The sequence below is a fragment of the Hypomesus nipponensis genome, chromosome 7 (assembly GCF_054491055.1).
Source record: "Hypomesus nipponensis isolate SF chromosome 7, ASM5449105v1, whole genome shotgun sequence".
NCBI classification, from domain to species: Eukaryota; Metazoa; Chordata; class Actinopteri; order Osmeriformes; family Osmeridae; genus Hypomesus; species Hypomesus nipponensis.
Window position 1 is genome coordinate 3,690,001 of NC_140367.1, and position 17,500 is coordinate 3,707,500.

The 17,500-nt window shown below is 49.8% G+C and overlaps 1 protein-coding gene across 1 annotated transcript in view; it reads right to left on the minus strand.

Annotated features, from left to right (window-relative positions):
• Window positions 1-17,500, minus strand: part of foxp2 (forkhead box P2) — a 110,292-nt gene that overhangs the window by 13,522 nt on the left and 79,270 nt on the right. Inside the window, exons 9-16 of the mRNA XM_084701338.1 lie at window positions 17,114-17,279; window positions 15,902-16,148; window positions 14,087-14,191; window positions 7,648-7,735; window positions 5,020-5,103; window positions 1,267-1,477; window positions 393-496; window positions 87-188 (exon numbers count right to left, since the gene is read on the minus strand). Coding sequence (XP_084557464.1) covers window positions 87-188; window positions 393-496; window positions 1,267-1,477; window positions 5,020-5,103; window positions 7,648-7,735; window positions 14,087-14,191; window positions 15,902-16,148; window positions 17,114-17,279 — 1,107 coding nt within the window. The remainder of the gene's footprint in view (window positions 1-86; window positions 189-392; window positions 497-1,266; window positions 1,478-5,019; window positions 5,104-7,647; window positions 7,736-14,086; window positions 14,192-15,901; window positions 16,149-17,113; window positions 17,280-17,500) is intronic.

A 17,500-nucleotide genomic window follows, 5' to 3' on the forward strand; every position in this document is an offset into this window, starting at 1 on the left:
GGAGGGGGGGCAAGGGAGCAGGGATGAGAGGACGATAGCGCCAGGAGGTTTAACTATGGGAGGAAGAGGTCTGGAGGGAGGGTTACCTTCCAAGTGGCAGCGTTGCGTCTGAAGTAAGCAAAAGTACGCGTGAACCAGCTGTAGATTTCATTTAGAGTTAACTGCATGTCGTTCGCCTCCATGATGGCCTGAAATTAGATGACACAAATAATGGTTTACTAACTAGACTGCATGACCAGAATACACACACACAGGCACACACACACAGGCACACACACACAGGCACACACACACAGGCACACACACACACATTCACATACTCAGAGCTGTCTCGATTCAAGCAGCAATTAATTTTAATCTAATCAGGCAAAGTTAATTTATTTTCCACTCACCTGTCTTATGAGGGTTGCATAAGTAAATGGCGGTCTGACATCTGCGTTCTTATAAAACTCGTAGTTTGGGGCAATCTCTGGAAAAATAAATACTGTGTCACCACCTGAAATAATTGGTAAATTTTATTCCTTTAGGTATTGAATTCACTTAGGATTTCATCAAATTAAAATGGGGAGAGAAAGAGAGGGGAGAAGAGGGGGTGTTGGGGGGAGTACACATCAAATCAGCATTTTCCATGTCTAACAAAATGCATTTTTAATTAATCTTTCTCATGAGACATCTTAAACACTAATACATCCGTAATATAAGATGCATGTGGATCTTTAGTACAGTATGACCTTGAATAATTCATGCATCTTCCCTCGAAAAACAGACAGTAAATAAAAACATCAAAGGCAGGCATTTTAAAATGCAAAGCTTAATGTACCAAACTGTTAAATGTAATAAATATTGTATCTTTTTCTATTTGAACTTAATTAACATTCATGTAATATTTACACTCATAGAGGGTCTTGTCTATTTGCATACAAAGTGATTAAACACAGTGGTCTTTCGAAATCTCGCAACTCCCCACTGTTGTAAACAGCAAGCTGAGACTTAACTACAAAAAACAACCACTCTCATCGAAATGTAAAATATCTGTAAACCTTTTTGTAAGTTTGCAATCAAGTAATGTATTAAAAATGTAAACAAAACAACAGCAAAAAAACAAAACAAAAAACAAGTATCTACAGTCAAACATATTGCTTTCCACAAATTAGGCAACTGGGTCTCCCAGCCCTGGTGTGTGTGTGGTGTGTGTGTGTGTGTGTGTGTGTGTGTGTGTGTGTGTGTGTGTGTGGTGTGTGTGCAGTGCAGAGTAGAGGGTCCTACCTGAGGAGAGCTGCATGGAGTACTTGTCTGAGTGGCGCCTGCGCATAGCGCCCATGCTGGGGACGTTGGCAGCGCTGAGGACTGAGGGCACCTGGGGCACCTGGGACATGGGCGTGACGGGGGCGCTGGGCGTGGTGGGGGTCTGAGGTAAGTTGGGGGGGGAGATGGAGGGGAGGTTCTTCTGCATGGTGACGTTAGAGACCAGATTCAGCTGAGGGGGGGGGGGGGGGAGGGGAGGGAGGGAGAGAGGAAGAGGATGGAGGGGAGGAGAGAGAAGACAAAAAGGGAAGATGTTACTTTAGAAAGCCGGGGGGGGGGTCTGACAGATAAGAGAGGAGGTTTCCTCTCTCTCTCTCTCTCTCTCTCTCTCTCTCTCTCTCTCTCTCCTCTACAGCTGCCATCCCACTAACAAGACTTGTAGAGCAGGCCACTCCTCTTCACTAATTACAGGATAAATTGTATCAGTTGATTTCACTAATTAGAGCATGCTGGTAAAGATTATCTGATGATCATCCACTGTGTTCTCCCTGCACATCTATTCATCTCTCTATCCTCCTCTCCATCTCTCTATCCTCCTCTCCATCTCTCTATCCTCCTCTCCATCTCTATATCCACCTCTCCATCTCTCTATCCAACTCTTCATCTCTCTATCCACCTCTTCATCTCTCTATCCCGCCCTCCTGGGAGGGGGAATGGGAAGATAAAGACAGAACCAGAGCAGTACAATATACAGTATGGGGGAGATTAACTGCCTCTGTCCTCCCAGCCTCTACCCACCCTGCCTGCACATTCCTGGGGTACAGATTTGCGACTGTGCCCCTGGCCCGGAGCCTCCCTCCTCCCAGAAGGGCCTGTCATCTCTGGGTGTCAGTTACCCTGAAAACACTGGTCCACAGCTTCCTTCATACCTCTCTCTGAACTCAGCTCCCAAATCTCATGTGAGAGTGTCCAACCAACTGTAAAATTCCTGACTGACCTTTTAGTCTCAGTGCTAATTTAGGTGGAACGGTAATGACATCATTACATATTCAAACTAAATTGCCTTAATTACGAGTTTGCGAGAGGAATGCAATGCAGGACATTGGAATTAAAAGTGACTGGAAAAGTGGTAGAGAGAGAGAGAGAGAGAGAGAGAGGGAGAGAGAGAGAGCGAGAGAGAGAGAGAGAGAGAGAGAGAGGGGAGAGAGAGAGAGAGAGAGAGAGAGAGAGAGAGAGAGAGAGAGAGATAGAGAGAGAGAGAGAGAGAGAGAGAAGGAGAGAGAGAAGGAGAGAGAGAAAGGGAGAGAGAAAGGGAGAGAGAGAGAAAGGGAGCGAGAAAGGGAGAGAAATAAAGAGAGAGGGAGGGATGGAAGCATCAACAGTCATTGCAGCATGTTGATAAATACAATGAAATGTCAAGTTGGATACTTGAGTGGATGTATGGGTTTCAGCTGATGGTTACATCTCCACTTAGCTGTAGTGATGCACCAGGGGGAGGGGCCTGGAGCAGGGGGAGGGGCCTGGAGCAGGCTGAGCGGCAGCTAGCTAACCGCTGCTAACACGGCCTTCCCTCCACCACTGCACCAAGGAGGAGGAGGAATAAGAAACAGGAGAAGTAACCCCATGTGGCTCCAGATGGAACCAGATGTGCTCTGTACTCGACTAAGATCACAGACTCAACAGCAGCTTTTTATTCTGACTGTGCTAATTGTCATAACGGTGCTAGAGCGGTGCTTGCATGTCAGGCTTTATCCCAGACAGATCGGGAAACGTGTTCAAATCCCTACGGGACTTGCTAGCTCACCACAGCCAGCCAGTCCCTCCCTGTAATCCTGCTTTCCAATACCGTTCAGCCCATGGCAGCAGCAGCCTGTGAACCTGTCATTATCTTCAGACTGCTCCTACAAAGACACTGTGATACGCTGTCAAACAGCAGAAAACCTCTCCATAATAAATCCTATAAGTGTGTGTGTTTGTGTGTGTGAGTGTACATTATATGTGTGTGTGGCATGTACATTTATAATGTTAGGACAAGATTTTTTTCTTCTCCTTCTCCTTCCTCCCTCTCCCCTCCCCCCCCCCCCCCCCCCCCCGTCCTCTCCCCCTACCAGGTACGGCAACAAGCGGAACATGTTTGCCGGCGTGCGATCTCCGTATTTGCAAAATGGAATTTATTAGCGTCTAACGTGGAGGAGAGCAAGGGGGAGAGGCTGGGATGAGTACTTTGCCTCCTCCTGCTCATCTGAATATCTATATACAAGGTTGGGCTAAAGAGAGAGGAGGAAAAGGGAAAGCTCATTATTCAGGACCTGCAGCCTTGGTAACTTTGATTCTCCTCCGACCACGGCATGGCCAAAAGGTAACATTTAATGAAGTGCCATTCTCACAGTAAATGGGGTCATATAACAGACTGAGCCCCTGAACCTTACACTACACCACTGATAGCTACTGAGGCTGGAGTGCAAACCTATTGGAGTCAATTCCAGCCCTGCTGATACATTCATACTATTAATATTTATCAAATATGTGGGGTGCTTCCACATAAACTGCTGCATGTTGATGGGTTTGTGTGTGTCGAGGATATACAGTGTGTATTGTGTGGATAAGGCATAGGTATCATTCCCTGGCCTTGGTTCATTCTCGCACACACCTCTCTTTAAGAAGGGCGGGCCTTGAGACTGATGCTGGGGCGGTTGTGTTTAGAATTCCGTGTGAATTATACGCCATCAAATGCAATTAGCAGCTCTTTCATGTGCGGTTTATGTAATGCAATACATCATTAACATCATTCATTCATATCCAGTCTTGGATTATAGGCTGAACGTTCCTTATTAGACTTGATGTAACCAATCTGCTGAGTTTTGAAGATTAATAAAAAGAGAGAGGGAGATTGAATAATAATTTTGGAAAAAAAAGCAGCAGTCAATTCCTGATGGAATTATCCGATAATTATTCTATCTTGTGATTATCTATTTTAAATGAAGGGAGGTGATGAGGAAAATTATTCTATTGAAATGAGGCACTTACTAAGCAGCAGAAACACTCTAACGATGTTGTGCTCCCAAAAATAACATCTCGGTAAATAATCACCCTTAATTTTTGGGTTAAAAAAAAACATTTTTTTATAAATTACATTTATGTAATGTAATTCATTTTCGACAAGCTTATGTTTTTTGGTTAAATACAACAATGAAAATGTCAAAATTGGATAAAACATTTTTAACCACCGATGCACAACTTGTACTTTTATTTGAGCCTTTGTGTCTGATTGAGTCTCTTAATGCCAGCCTAACCTCTAGTGGTTCTTCTGATCTCACACCATCTTTATCAGCTCAGCTATTATCTCAGGTGTTTGTTGTCAAAATGAAATATCATCTCTCCTCTCCCACTCTGCTCTAAGTGCTGCTCATGGTTCCAGACATGAACACCACTGTTGGCCAACAGGTTGTTTTGGCCATTATATCCAGCAGAGTGAAATGGGCCTGTAGTTTTGTCCGAGGACTCCAGCACTGAGCCTTAATAGACTTCCAAACGCCTAATGTCCCCTCAGCCTGCAGACCACACATCACATCAAACAGCAGATGAATGGGAGGAGACGAGAGACCCGACATTACAAATCCTATTGCCTTGCTATCCCTCTATCCCTCCATCAGCTACTTTAACTGCCGGGCCTGGTTAAACTGTTCATTTTCAGCCCGGGTCCTCGTGGAGAGGGAGTAGGCTGTTTATGGTGGCCGCGGCAGGGAACAGATATACAGAGCAATATGCACTCACAGGTTTGGGAGATGACTTGGGCTCCGAGGGCCGCATGTGCAAGTGGGCCATCATCGCCTGAAGACGCTCGCGCTCTTTAGAAAGCTGTTAGCGGAGAGAGAGAGAGAGACATAGAGAGAGAGAGAGAGAGAGAGAGAGAGAGAGAGGGAGAGAGAGAGAGAGAGGGAGAGAGGGAGAGAGGGAGAGAGGGAGAGAGAGAGAGAGAGAGAGAGAGAGAGAGAGAGAGAGAGAGAGAGAGAGAGAGAGGAGGGGGTGGGGAAGAGAGAGCGGGGGTGGGAGGGGGGAAAGAGAGACAAAAAGAGAAATGGAAGAAAGTGAGAGAGGGAGGAAAAAAATAGTTTTAGAAATGAGTGATTTTCCCCAGACTGCAGCAGTAATACGTCTTGTTATCGAGCTTGTCTGGTTGTAATGAATCCTGCATATGCCCAGTCTGTCTTCCTTCAATCCACACACACAAACACACACCCACACACAAAGGACGAGAAGAAAACACAACGAAGAAGACAGGAGCAAAAGAGAACGGTCGAGGCCGATGGTGAGAGGACGGAGGGCGAGCGAGGCAGGAGGACAGGAAAGAGGGGAGGGGAGAGAGTTCTAAGAGGTCAGGCAAAACAAATAGCACTTCATCTTTTTGTCAATAGTAGAATTTAGGTCAGGGAGTCTGTGACAGTAACAAGCTACTCTGGCCGTAAATGAGAGATCCTGAGAGCCTGCTCAAAGTCCTGTGGACACTGTTAGGGGCGTGCTGGGGGGATGGAGGCGAGCCGGCAGCTGCAGGGAGGTGAAGGGGTCCTCCAAACAGAGATCCGGCAGGGTCCGCCTCCACACTGCCTGCCGGCCCCTCAGAGGTCCAGTTAGTGGCCCCTCTGGCCCACTATCATCAATCTACCTCAGCCACACTGACAGCCTGGCCGGGACAGGGTGCACGGCAAGGCTGCACTCGCTATGTAAAGCCGGGGTATAGACACAGCATCGACACACACGCACACACACACACACTCACACACACCAACACACACACGGCATCAACACACACACACAGCATCGACACACACACACACACACCAACACACACACACACCAACACACACACGGCATCAACACACACACTCACACACACACACATGCACCAACATACACACACACAGCATCAACACACACACTCACACACACACACACACACACACACAGGACTGAACTGGGCCTCATTACTATTGACGGCTCACAGAACACGGGAGAGAGAGGCAGAGAGAGAGGAAGAGAGAGAGAGAGAGAGAGAGAGAGAGAGAGAGAGAGAGAGAGAGAGAGAGAGAGAGAGAGGGGGGGAGATGGGTGTTGTGGAAGGGGGGGGGGGTTGGAAGACATGAAACACCTACACTACTCTAATTGGTCACACAGCAAAAGCTGAGTAGCTGTGGGTGTCTGAGGAATGGAACAATACGTTGTTTTATTTCAAACAAGAATTATTCATTTTCTAAGATGCCCCGAAAAACCTCAACACACAAATACAAACAGTTTATCAGAGCGTAGAAGAAAGAGACTGTGTTTTGGGAACGCTTGGATTGCATTCAGATCAGCACCAAGCTGGCTTAATGCAAAGCACAGGACGGGAGCTGTGAAAGACTGCAGGATTCTGGGGATAGGAGACAGGGCACAAGGTAGGATACTAGGTAGGTAGGACACAGGGATGGGCACTAGGAAGGAAATAAGGCAGGGTAGGTGACTAGGTAGGACAGAAGGTAGTGCAGTGTAGTCGTACATGCTTCATAACACTGTTGTTCAACCCAAAGGCCTCATTCTCTAGGCGGCGTGACACGCTAATAAGGTTGTGCTCCAACTCCCAAAAATAGTTCCCTCCCTTTGAGAGCTTTCTTTAGGTGCAAAGTCAATTTAATTAACTAAGCCGACCAGGATGGATAGAGAGAGAGAGAGAGAGACAGAGAAAGAGAGAGACAGAGAGGGAGAGAGAGAGCGAGAGGGAGAGAGAGAGAAAAGAAGAGGGACAGAGAGAGAGGCACCTCGTGTTAATTGGAAAACAGGGAAGGAAAATAAGACGCATGCTTGTTATTCAATTAAAACCCATCATAATGGCTTTTGTTGCGCGTGACTGAGGAGTTCTTTGTTTGCAGGCAGCAGCGTGTCCTCTATTTAGTTCAGATTCCTCCCCTGCTCACTAACCTGGGCTCTCCCTAACCTGGGCTCTCCCTAACCTGGGCTCTCACTAACCTGGGCTCTCACTAACCTGGGCTCTCATTAACCTGGGCTCTCACTAACCTGGGCTCTCATTAACCTGGGCACTCACTAACCTGGGCTCTCATTAACCTGGGCAATCACTAACCTGGGCTCTCCCTAACCTGGGCTCTCCCTAACCTGGGCTTTCACTAACCTGGGCTCTCCCTAACATGGGCTCTCACTAACCTGGCCCTCACACCCTGCAGCACAGGGGTGAGGAGGTACACAGGTCTATGTACACAAACACATGCTACCAAAAGTCAAGACTACCCAGCCCTGCAGGGGAGAGGAGCAAAGCTCAGGGTACCAGGGAGAGAGCAGCTCAGATAGGGCCTACCAGGGAGAGAGCAGCTCAGATAGGGGTACCAGAGTGGGAGGATGGAGGGGCAGACCTACCTGGATCTCTAGCTGCTGAACAACCTGCATCTGGACTCGACACTGGGCCGTGCTCCGGTCATCCAGGGCGTGCTCACTGTTAAGGTGCCTGCAGGGAGGGGGAGAGAGAGAGAGACAGAGACAGAGAGAGAGGGAGGGAGAGAGGGAGAGAGAGACAGAGAGAGAGGGAGGGATGGAGCGAGAGAAAGACAGAGAGAGAGACAGAGAGAGAGGGAGGGAGGGAGACAGAGAGAGAGGGAGGGAGGGAGAGAGGGAGGGAGACAGAGAGAGAGGGAGGGAGAGAGGGAGGGAGAGAGACAGAGAGAGAGGGAGGGATGGAGGGAGAGAGACAGAGAAAGAGGGAGGGAGAGAGGAAGGGAGACAGAGAGAGAGGGAGACAGAGAGAGAGGGAGACAGAGAGGGAGGGAGAGAGACAGAGAGAGAGGGAGGGATGGAGGGAGGGAGAGAGAGTCAGGGGTGGTGCTTTTCTTTCTTCAAACAAACAACCCCCCCAACCCCCATATGATATATTTTAGAGATATAAGAAAGAAAAACAAGTTAAAGCCTGGCACAAGCGTCTGCCTTCTTAATTTACAGGAAACAATAAATGTCATTTCACGTTAGAAGCAATGGGAATCCAAGCACCCAGTCTCTGGTGTTCACAGGGAGCACCTTCACAGGAGCACTGAGGTAACAAGAGCTGGCTCATTAGCATAAAGACTAGCACACAGTCCCAACAGTAAATGAAGCCTACTGTTGATTGGATTTTGTCTGCAGGAGACAAAAGAACCTGACCATTAGCATGGACATAAACGCTCTCCCCTCACACACACACACACACACACACGTGGGCCAAAAAGGTTTTTGAAGGTGTTATGATGTTGGGTAATGAGCCTGTATCTAAATGATCACTAGTGACAAACTCACAAAGCAGCCTTTGAGCAGCCGTGCTTCTGAAATGCCAGTGCTGCCACTTTCCCTGCTGTAATTACAGGTTAGCTTGCAGACCCTCCAATGATCACTCACAGCACTGCCTCCAGTACATTAGTAAGAGCTTGCAACCTAGCCCACTCCCTGACACACAAACACACATGAACATATACACACACACAAACACACACACACACCAAAACACACTCCAAAACGCACACACACCAAAGCTCTCTCCATGTATTATTTTTCTTATTCTTGCTCGCCCTGTACTATTGTTTATCAGCGATACGCAAAACAATAGACCTCATTCAGGTACCTGTCTTGGTGTGCCAATCAAAGCAGAACAGGACATTTGTAATCACAATAGCTCAGTACCTTTCAATTATAGCCCCCAGCATATTCACAAGCAGTCCATCTCCCTCCCCTTTATGCTTTTGTAACCATCTATGGTCTAATGCTCAGAAATTTTCCATTATAAATCAAGAATGAGATAGCATTAAAAGGTGTGTGTGTGTGGGAGGGGAGGTGTGTGAGGGAAGGGGGGGGTACACTAGAGGCAGGCTTGGGGAGAAGGGGGTTGGGGGGGGTGAGGCAGGCTTGGGGAGGAGGGGGTTGGGGGGGGTGAGGCAGGCTGGACTATGTGGTTCTTCGGCCCGTGCCTAATTGCTGCTTCAGAATGCGCATGCAAAGGAGCATTTCATTAATCATTTAATCACGTTCCTCGCAGGAAGAGGGAACTAATGTTGCAAATACCCTTTTCATATCAGTGCTCTGAATGCTATCTCCTGCTCTTGATGTATGGAGGGTGTCATAAATTACAGCTGCTTCCGGAGCAGCAGACTGGGCAGGTTTCTCTCCCTGAAGATACCTCCTCATACACCAAAATCTTTATTAACTTTACCTCTCACCAAACAACCAGCTGTTTTCTCTCTCTCTCTTGCGTGCGAAGAGGGATGAGGGGGCGAAGGAAGAAAAGGGGCTTGTGTATGAGACATTAAGGCCTCTAGGTACAGTGGTCTTCAATCTGCTTTTACTCTCTCTCTCTCTCTCTCTTCTCTCTCTCTCTCTCTCTCTCTCTCTTTCTCTTTCCCTCTCTCTCTCTCTCTCTCTCTCTCTCTCTCTCCTTCTCAATCTCTCTTGCTTGCCAGTTAGCAGGGTGATTATACCTAGATTACTGCATGCATATGAAATATTGAAATGGCATTGCGCTCCTCTTTGCATTAATAACATCCCATGGACAGAGATGGAAAGGGGGATGCAGTGTGTGTGTGTGTGTGTGTGTGAGAGATACAGACAGGTATGGGTGGTTGAGGGTCGAGGGAGAGAGAAGAGGTGAGGGAGGGACAGGGAGGGTGAGAGAGAGATGAGAGGCTGACAGGTCTGAACAAACACTGCTGTAATTTATGGGTCACTTTATAGGCTTATTGATTTCTGTTTGGAGGAGGGAATTACCCATGTGATGAACCCCAGCACAGTTAACCTGGAGAGAGATGGAGGGAGAGATGGAGGGAGAGATGGAGGGCGAGGGGGGTGGGAGAGGGCGGATAGGCGGGGGGGGGGGGGGGGGGGTAGAAATAGAGAAATAGAAAAACACAACAGAGTGTGTGTCCCCACCCCTTCTTCCCCACCACAGCCAACCAGCCTACTAGCCTACAGTGCATAAGTAATGTAGTAATGCCCTCCGTTTTAAAGGGCTTGTTACACCCTAGCAGACCTTTGGACCCTATGCACCCCCCCCCCCCCCCGCCCCACCTCCCCCCATCCGGTGGGTTTAATTAGCTGCCGGTCCCAGACACCAGCGGTCAGGTTAGTGGCTGTGGTCCTGTCTCCTCTCCACCCCCAGTCATGCAGCTCCTGGAGGGCCAGGGTGGAGCGGGAGGGGGGAGGGAGGGAGGGAACACAGTGTCTGGTTGGGTTAGGGTGCATAGATTTAAGGAGGCGGGGTGTGTGTACTTGTGTTTTGTGTGTGCGCGTGCGTGTGGGTGGTGGATGATGGTGGGTATGGATATATTTGAGCATAAGACAAAGACTCTTGATTAGAGATGATAATGACGTGTGTTTGTGTGTGTGTGTGTGTGTGTGAGCAGAGAAGATGGAGGGAAAATCAATGAGAAAACTGGAGCATCTAAAGGGATCCATTATATAATGATTATTAGCGTAACCAAATAGTCAAAGTGATGTGCTGTGAAGTTAGTCTATCACACATTTCTTTATTGATTCACATGCTTTATGCCAACCCGTGTACACAACAATAACTGTGTAAAATAATTTAAACCATAACAGATAGAATGGTGCAATAAGCTATTCCCTTGTCTATCATGAATTCATATTCTAGCCAGAGAACACACCTGCACACACACACACACACACACACACACACACACACACACACACACACACACACACACACACATACATTCCCATCAACTTGAGAAACCCTTACGCGCTAATATTTCATTTGAAGTTGCGAGCTAATGCTTGGTGCCATCCCGCCACCTCTGGGCTACATCTCCAGGTGAACACACTTGAAAGAACATCGAGAAGCTATTAAATGCTGATCTTGACAAGTTTCTCTCTGCAACACAACAAAAGATTACTAAACGCCTTGTCGCCGTGTCTCTCTCCTGCTGCTAGCTACAACGCTCCCGCTTCTACAGTGACACACAGCCTTGACACCTATTTTCTGTAAACCGCCTTCAATTTTGTGTGTGTGTGTGTGTGTGTGTGTGAACGCATCAGTGTGTGTGTGTGTGTGTGTGTACCTGGCTGTTCCGTGGAGATGACATGCATCTCCTAAGACATCAAACGATTCTCCCTGACACCGGCAAGCTCCTCTCTAAGGCGTGCCATCAGGCAGCCATCTTTGTAGTGCGCGAGATCCCACTTTGTACCTGTCTTCTCTGTGCGGGTGTGTTTTCATGTTCGGGTTACAGTACACGAACCTCTGACACCCACAATGCACCACTACAGCGGAACCCTGCTCCGCTCCGCAGCAGACCAGGAAGTCCTGGTTACCACGCCTCCCGTTAGAGTGGCCTTCACGGCTCAGACTTTGTAAACCCAGCCTCCTGCTCCACTAGCCTGGCCCTGTGGGGCTGTCTGCAGCTCTGCCTCCACCCCACCTGTGCATCTTCAAACACGGGTGTGTAAGCCTCCAGGACGCCCCATCGCATGGCTCTCTGCTGTGCGTCTGTGCTCTAACCTGGATAAGACAGCCCAGTCCAGCTAGCGGACGCTGAGCTACAGCCGTACACTGACGGAGGTGTGTGAAGCAGGACACCAGCACTGGATGGGTAGAGCGGTGCTTAGGTGGGGGAAGAGAGACTGGGACTGGAAGGTGTGTGTGTGTGTGTGTGTGTGTGTGTGTGTGTGTGGGGGGGTGATAATCCTGCCTGGCCATGCCAGATCACACATCCTGACACAAGCGGATGGATAAACTGCTCTGTTCTGCTCAGGGAGCCCACGCTGGTATAATCTACTTTCGACAATGATGTCATATATACAGGGTGTCTGACACTGTATACTGTCTATGAGTGTGGCATATAGAGTCTGCCCTTCCCTGTGGATGCAGAAGCACAGTGGGGCACAGCGCTCCTGTTCCCTGCACAGGGAACACACAGCAAGCCGCTCACTATGAGAGGAACAATGCCCTGGTTTCCAAATGAGTTTACGTCGAATTTACACGGACATTTCCACCCCGGAAAAATGCCTGTGAGATCATTATTTCACAGTTAATTGCAAATCAAATTAGAATATTCAAATGAAGACTTCCTCTCTTTTCTTTGCTGAGCGCGTGAGCGGAGGAGAGAGAGACCCTCTCCTTTGCAGAGTGGCAGTGTGATAACCTGTAATCTGCCGCACAGCAAACACCTTCTCCTTTGATGTCCCCCACTAACACCACAACAACAAAGCCTAGCCAATTACAAATGAGCTAATTAACTAAATTGTTGGTGGAGCATGAGGAGTTCGTTCAGGCCGCGGGCTGCACCATGACAACAGTGAAAGCATCCATTGTTAGGGGGGCCGTGTGTCTGTACAAGTTGCCATTAGGTTTTGACGCTTTTCACAAACCTATCAGTACCTCCACGATGCCAACGGAACCTGGCAGATTGAGTGTGAATCTGGGGTTGTTTAAATTCAGCGTTACTAGCCCCCTGACTGTCTGCATCTCTGCCTGCCTTCCGATTCGCCTGTCTGTCTCCAATATCTAATTGTCTCATTGAGGCGCTTGCCTGTTTATCCCTTTGTTAGACGCGCCACTATTCAGAACAGGAGAGCTGGCTCTGGTGAATGGAACTCTACACCTCGTTACAAAGTAACCAGACCATAATAACCACCGCTCCCTCATCACACACACAAACCGTACTTCAGAACACACCGAGACAGGCTTCTCTCTCTGGGGCCGGGGATGCAGGGTGCTAGACTAGGCAGGGGCAGAGACGGGCCAGGTGTGACCTTCGTGTTTATCTGGGGTATGGAGGGCCATTGTCAAGGTCTCCGCCGGTTTAGAAGCTAAGCCGTTCTTGAGCCGGGGGGGGATTAAATGGCAGCTTCCCACTCTTGGTGTGAGGTTGGTTGGGTCAAATCTGAAGCTGTACTACTACTATTTTCAGGCTACAAGCACAAACAACATCCTGCGTGGTAAAGAAAAGGAGACAAGAGGATGAGGGAGGAGAGGGTGAGGAGGAGAGGGTGGGGGAGGAGAGGGTGGGGAGGAGAGGGTGGGGGAGGAGAGGGTGGGGAGGAGAGGGTGGGGAGGAGAGGGTGAGGAGGAGAGGGTGGGGAGGAGAGGGTGGGGGAGGAGAGGGTGGGGGAGGAGAGGGTGAGGAGGAGAGGGTGGGGGAGGAGAGGGTGGGGGAGGAGAGGGTGAGGAGGAGAGGGTGGGGGAGGAGAGGGTGGGGAGGAGAGGGTGGGGAGGAGAGGGTGAGGAGGAGAGGGTGGGGGAGGAGAGGGTGGGGAGGAAAGGGTGGGGAGGAGAGGGTGGGGAGGAGAGGGTGGGGGAGGAGAGGGTGAGGAGGAGATGGTGGGGAGGAGAGGGTGGGGAGGAGAGGGTGGGGGAGGAGAGGGTGGGGGAGGAGAGGGTGAGGAGGAGAGGGTGGGGGAGGAGAGGGTGGGGAGGAGAGGGTGGGGAGGAGAGGGTGGGGAGGAGAGGGTGAGGAGGAGAGGGTGGGGGAGGAGAGGGTGGGGAGGAGAGGGTGGGGAGGAGAGGGTGGGGGAGGAGAGGGTGGAGAGGAGAGGGTGGGGAGGAGAGGGTGGGGGAGGAAAGGGTGGGGAGGAGAGGGTGGGGAGGAGAGGGTGGGGAGGAGAGGGTGAGGAGGAGAGGGTGGGGGAGGAGAGGGTGGGGAGGAGAGGGTGGGGAGGAGAGGGTGGGGAGGAGAGGGTGGGGGAGGAGAGGGTGGGGAGGAGAGGGTGGGGAGGAGAGGGTGGGGGAGGAGAGGGTGGGGGAGGAGAGGGTGGGGGAGGAAGGAGCGCTGAGGACAGATGAAGAGACGACAGACGAGGGGAGGACCCGGGGAAAGGAACTTACTTCAAGAACTGTCCGAAGTCGTCACAGACGCTCTCGCAGCCGGGCCACTTACACACGCCGTGACCGTAGAGAGAGTGGGACCCTCCGCTCTCCTCGTGGAGCGAGCTGGAGAGGGAGAGAGAGAGAGACAGAGAGAGAGAGAGAAGGAGAAGGAGAGGGAGAGAGAGGGAGACGGAGAGAGAGGGAGAGAGACAGAGGGAGAGATTGTCGTCATAGTCATAATAGCTAGAGGCATCATGTTGCTGTCAGGTTCAAGTCAGAGACGAGCGGTCAGTTCAGCACTGGTCTAGTGCATTCAACTGCCAAGACTGCAGATAAAAACAGGACGAGGAGGAGGGCGGGTAGTACAATGAAGGCAATAAAGACAGGGATGGAAGTGTGACTTCATAAAAGAGGAGGATGTGTGTGGTGTTTTTGTGCGTGAGTTTGTCCTTTTTCTCATTCCCGACATTTTTATCTCCTGGAGATAACAGTGACTCTTTAAAGTAAACACTGAAAATCCCCACATCTGGTTCGTTTTCATCAGGAGAGTAATCTTATCAGCATCGTGTTTTCTTTAAGGACATGAAAAGGGTCTGTCTCCCTAAAATGGCAGCCAAATAAGCCTTGACCCTCCTAGACATCACATCCGGTTAAACATGACAGATTAACCTTTAGGCGTTCACTGCCTTCTGCCTGTTAGTATACTCTGTGTGTGAGTGTGTGTGTTTTACAGTCAGGATGTCCTCTTGTCTGTCTGTGAACTGTCAGGTAGTGAACAGGCCTCCTTTACAATCTTTTTGTTGTAACGTTACGAGGCTCCATATACCCCAAGGAGCCACAACAGATCAAATGACTTCCATCCCTCCACCGCCCTCCCACCCAAATACCTATTTTTCTAACTCTTATTTTCCTACAGGGACACCTGCCTCTACAGATATCTTTTTCAAGACCCCTTTTAGCGTCGGAAGAGATAGCGTCTACTTTAAACCAATTACACAGCACTTCCACCTCCAATGAGGTAGTGAATTCTGGCCCACAGTGCTCGCTAGGTACCTGCCTCCCTATTATATCCTGCTAAAGTTCCTGAATAATGCATGGCCAGATAGACAGATAGGGAAAGAACACTGCTAACACAGAACAGGAAGGAACACAGATGAAGACAACAACAACAGGAATGCAGAACCTTCACAGGGATAAACATTCTAGAACGCACACCCTCCACATCAGTTATTCTGTTTACATGACAACCATGGCGCGAGCTAGGTGATTTCAAGAAAGGAAAAAAAAAAGAAGAAAAAAGACGAATAAAACAAGCCACTAAATACTTAATGTCTGCAAGGGTTACCTTGCTTTCGCAGTCAAACTGTGGTACTGTCTGCCTGCCTGCGAGCAGTCGTGTGTGTTTGATATGATGGGACTCTAAACGTGTTCAATAGCTCTGGCTCTCCCTGGGGAGTACAAAGCTGGGGTTGGAATATTACCACAGCAGTTAGAAACTATTGAACAAACAAACAAAACACTGTGCCGTCCCTGTAGGAACAAATATGTTTCTGTGCTTCTAAACAGGGACAAACACCAAGCTCAGAAGACTCCGGAACATCTCTGATGTATGTACACATAAAAAAAAAAAACTGACAGAACAACAAGCTGCTTGGCTGGGGCTCTGTGAGTAGTTTGTATTGATAGCAGGGATCTGTCTGTGTGATGTGAAAGGCCCTTAGGAGCATGTTTCCAAACCCTATTTGAAGGTACTTACAGGTAATAATCCCTGTTTCAACACTTCTCTCAACTCAGTGCTGTATCACGACTGTGTGTGCGTGAGGACGGCCTCACCTTTCTCTTTCTCTTTCTCTCTCCCTCTCTCTTCTGGAGTTGAGGGCGGGGGACTGGCCGTTGACGATGGAGTGGTGGGAGATGGGCGGCGACGCTTTGGAGGTGTTGGAGGAGGTAGTGGAGGACGAGTTGGTGGTTGTTAGGTCCAGACCCCCGCCATGCTTCAGACTGTTGTCCTCCATGGTGTGACCCCCACCTCCTGTCACGTCCTTCCACAACTGCTGGAGCTCTGCTGGGCTCAGACCGGCTGGGGGAGAGGGGGGAGGGAGGGGGGAGGGAGGGAGAGGGAGGAAAAAGAGTAGGATAGAGTGACTCACTGTAGACTAACTTGAACGCCACAAATCAACATCTTAGCTACAGCCCTGTCGCCATGTGGATGTCCTGGAGGTGAACCCTATTGGCTGAACCTGTCGACAGACAATCGTTGCCCTGCAGGCCATCTGTAACCAGGATCCTGTCTGATAAGGAAGTGATGTCGCCTCCCCTCAGTAGGGAAACAGACATTGATTACTGAGCTTCCCTCTCCATTCAGCTGGCGACGAGGATACAGTCTAGGGAGATACATGAGTATTGTCCTCCTGTTTACTCCTTGCGCTAATTAAACAGCACATATTTTCTCTCCGCTGTTGTTGTTGTTGTTGTTGCGTTCTGCCAACCCGCCATCTTAATAAACAACATACAGGTGTTGACTTGCAGAGGAGAAAATGGAGCCGTCTCTGCTTGTCCTCCACAGCTCCCTGGCAGGCAGTAAACAACAACAACAACAACAACATCCAGAGGAGAGAGGGTGGCAGGGGGGGAGCGAGGGAGCGAGGGAATAGAGGGAGAGAGAAAAACACAAGCACAGAAGCAGGCAGAGACAGAGCCAAGGCAGAGACAAACAGACACACACAGAGAGAAGAATATAGAGAGAGAAACAGAAATAAAATAAAGACAACATACATTTCAAAGGACGGAACAGTACCAATACACACACAAAGTCCTCAAGTCACACGACTAAATATAGTACAACAAAGGGGACACCTTAACAAGAGACCGAAAACACAAATGAAACATAGAGAGAGATAGAGGGAAAGAGAGAGAAAGAGATAAAAGAAAACAGAGCGTGTGAGAGCACGCGGCCGACATCAGCCACGTGCCTCAGTCGGAGTTTAAGGCCTGACCTCCCCCCCCCCCTCACCCCCCCCCCCCTGGTCGGAGCCCGGGTCCTACCTGGGGGCAGGGTCTGGCCGGGCAGGGCGGCCTGGCCGGGGGGCAGGGAGAGCAGGCCCTGCCTCTGCATGTTGAGCAGGTGCTGCTGCTGCTGGAGCTGCTGCATCTGGAGGAGCTGCTGCTGGAAGACGAGCTGCTGGGCGGCCAACTGCTGCTGCTGCTGCTGCTGTGGGAGGAGGAGGAGGAGGAACGCGATCACACACACATTAACCAGAGAAGAAGAAGTGGGCGCCTCGTTCAAACAGGGACGCTGGGGGCTGCCGCTGCTGAGAGCTGCTGCCTGCCTGCCTGCTGCTGCTGACCTTAACTACCTCTCCTCCCTCTCTCCGCTCCTCTCTCGGCTCCTCTCTCCGCTCCTCTCTCTCACTCCCTCCCTCTTCTCTCCTC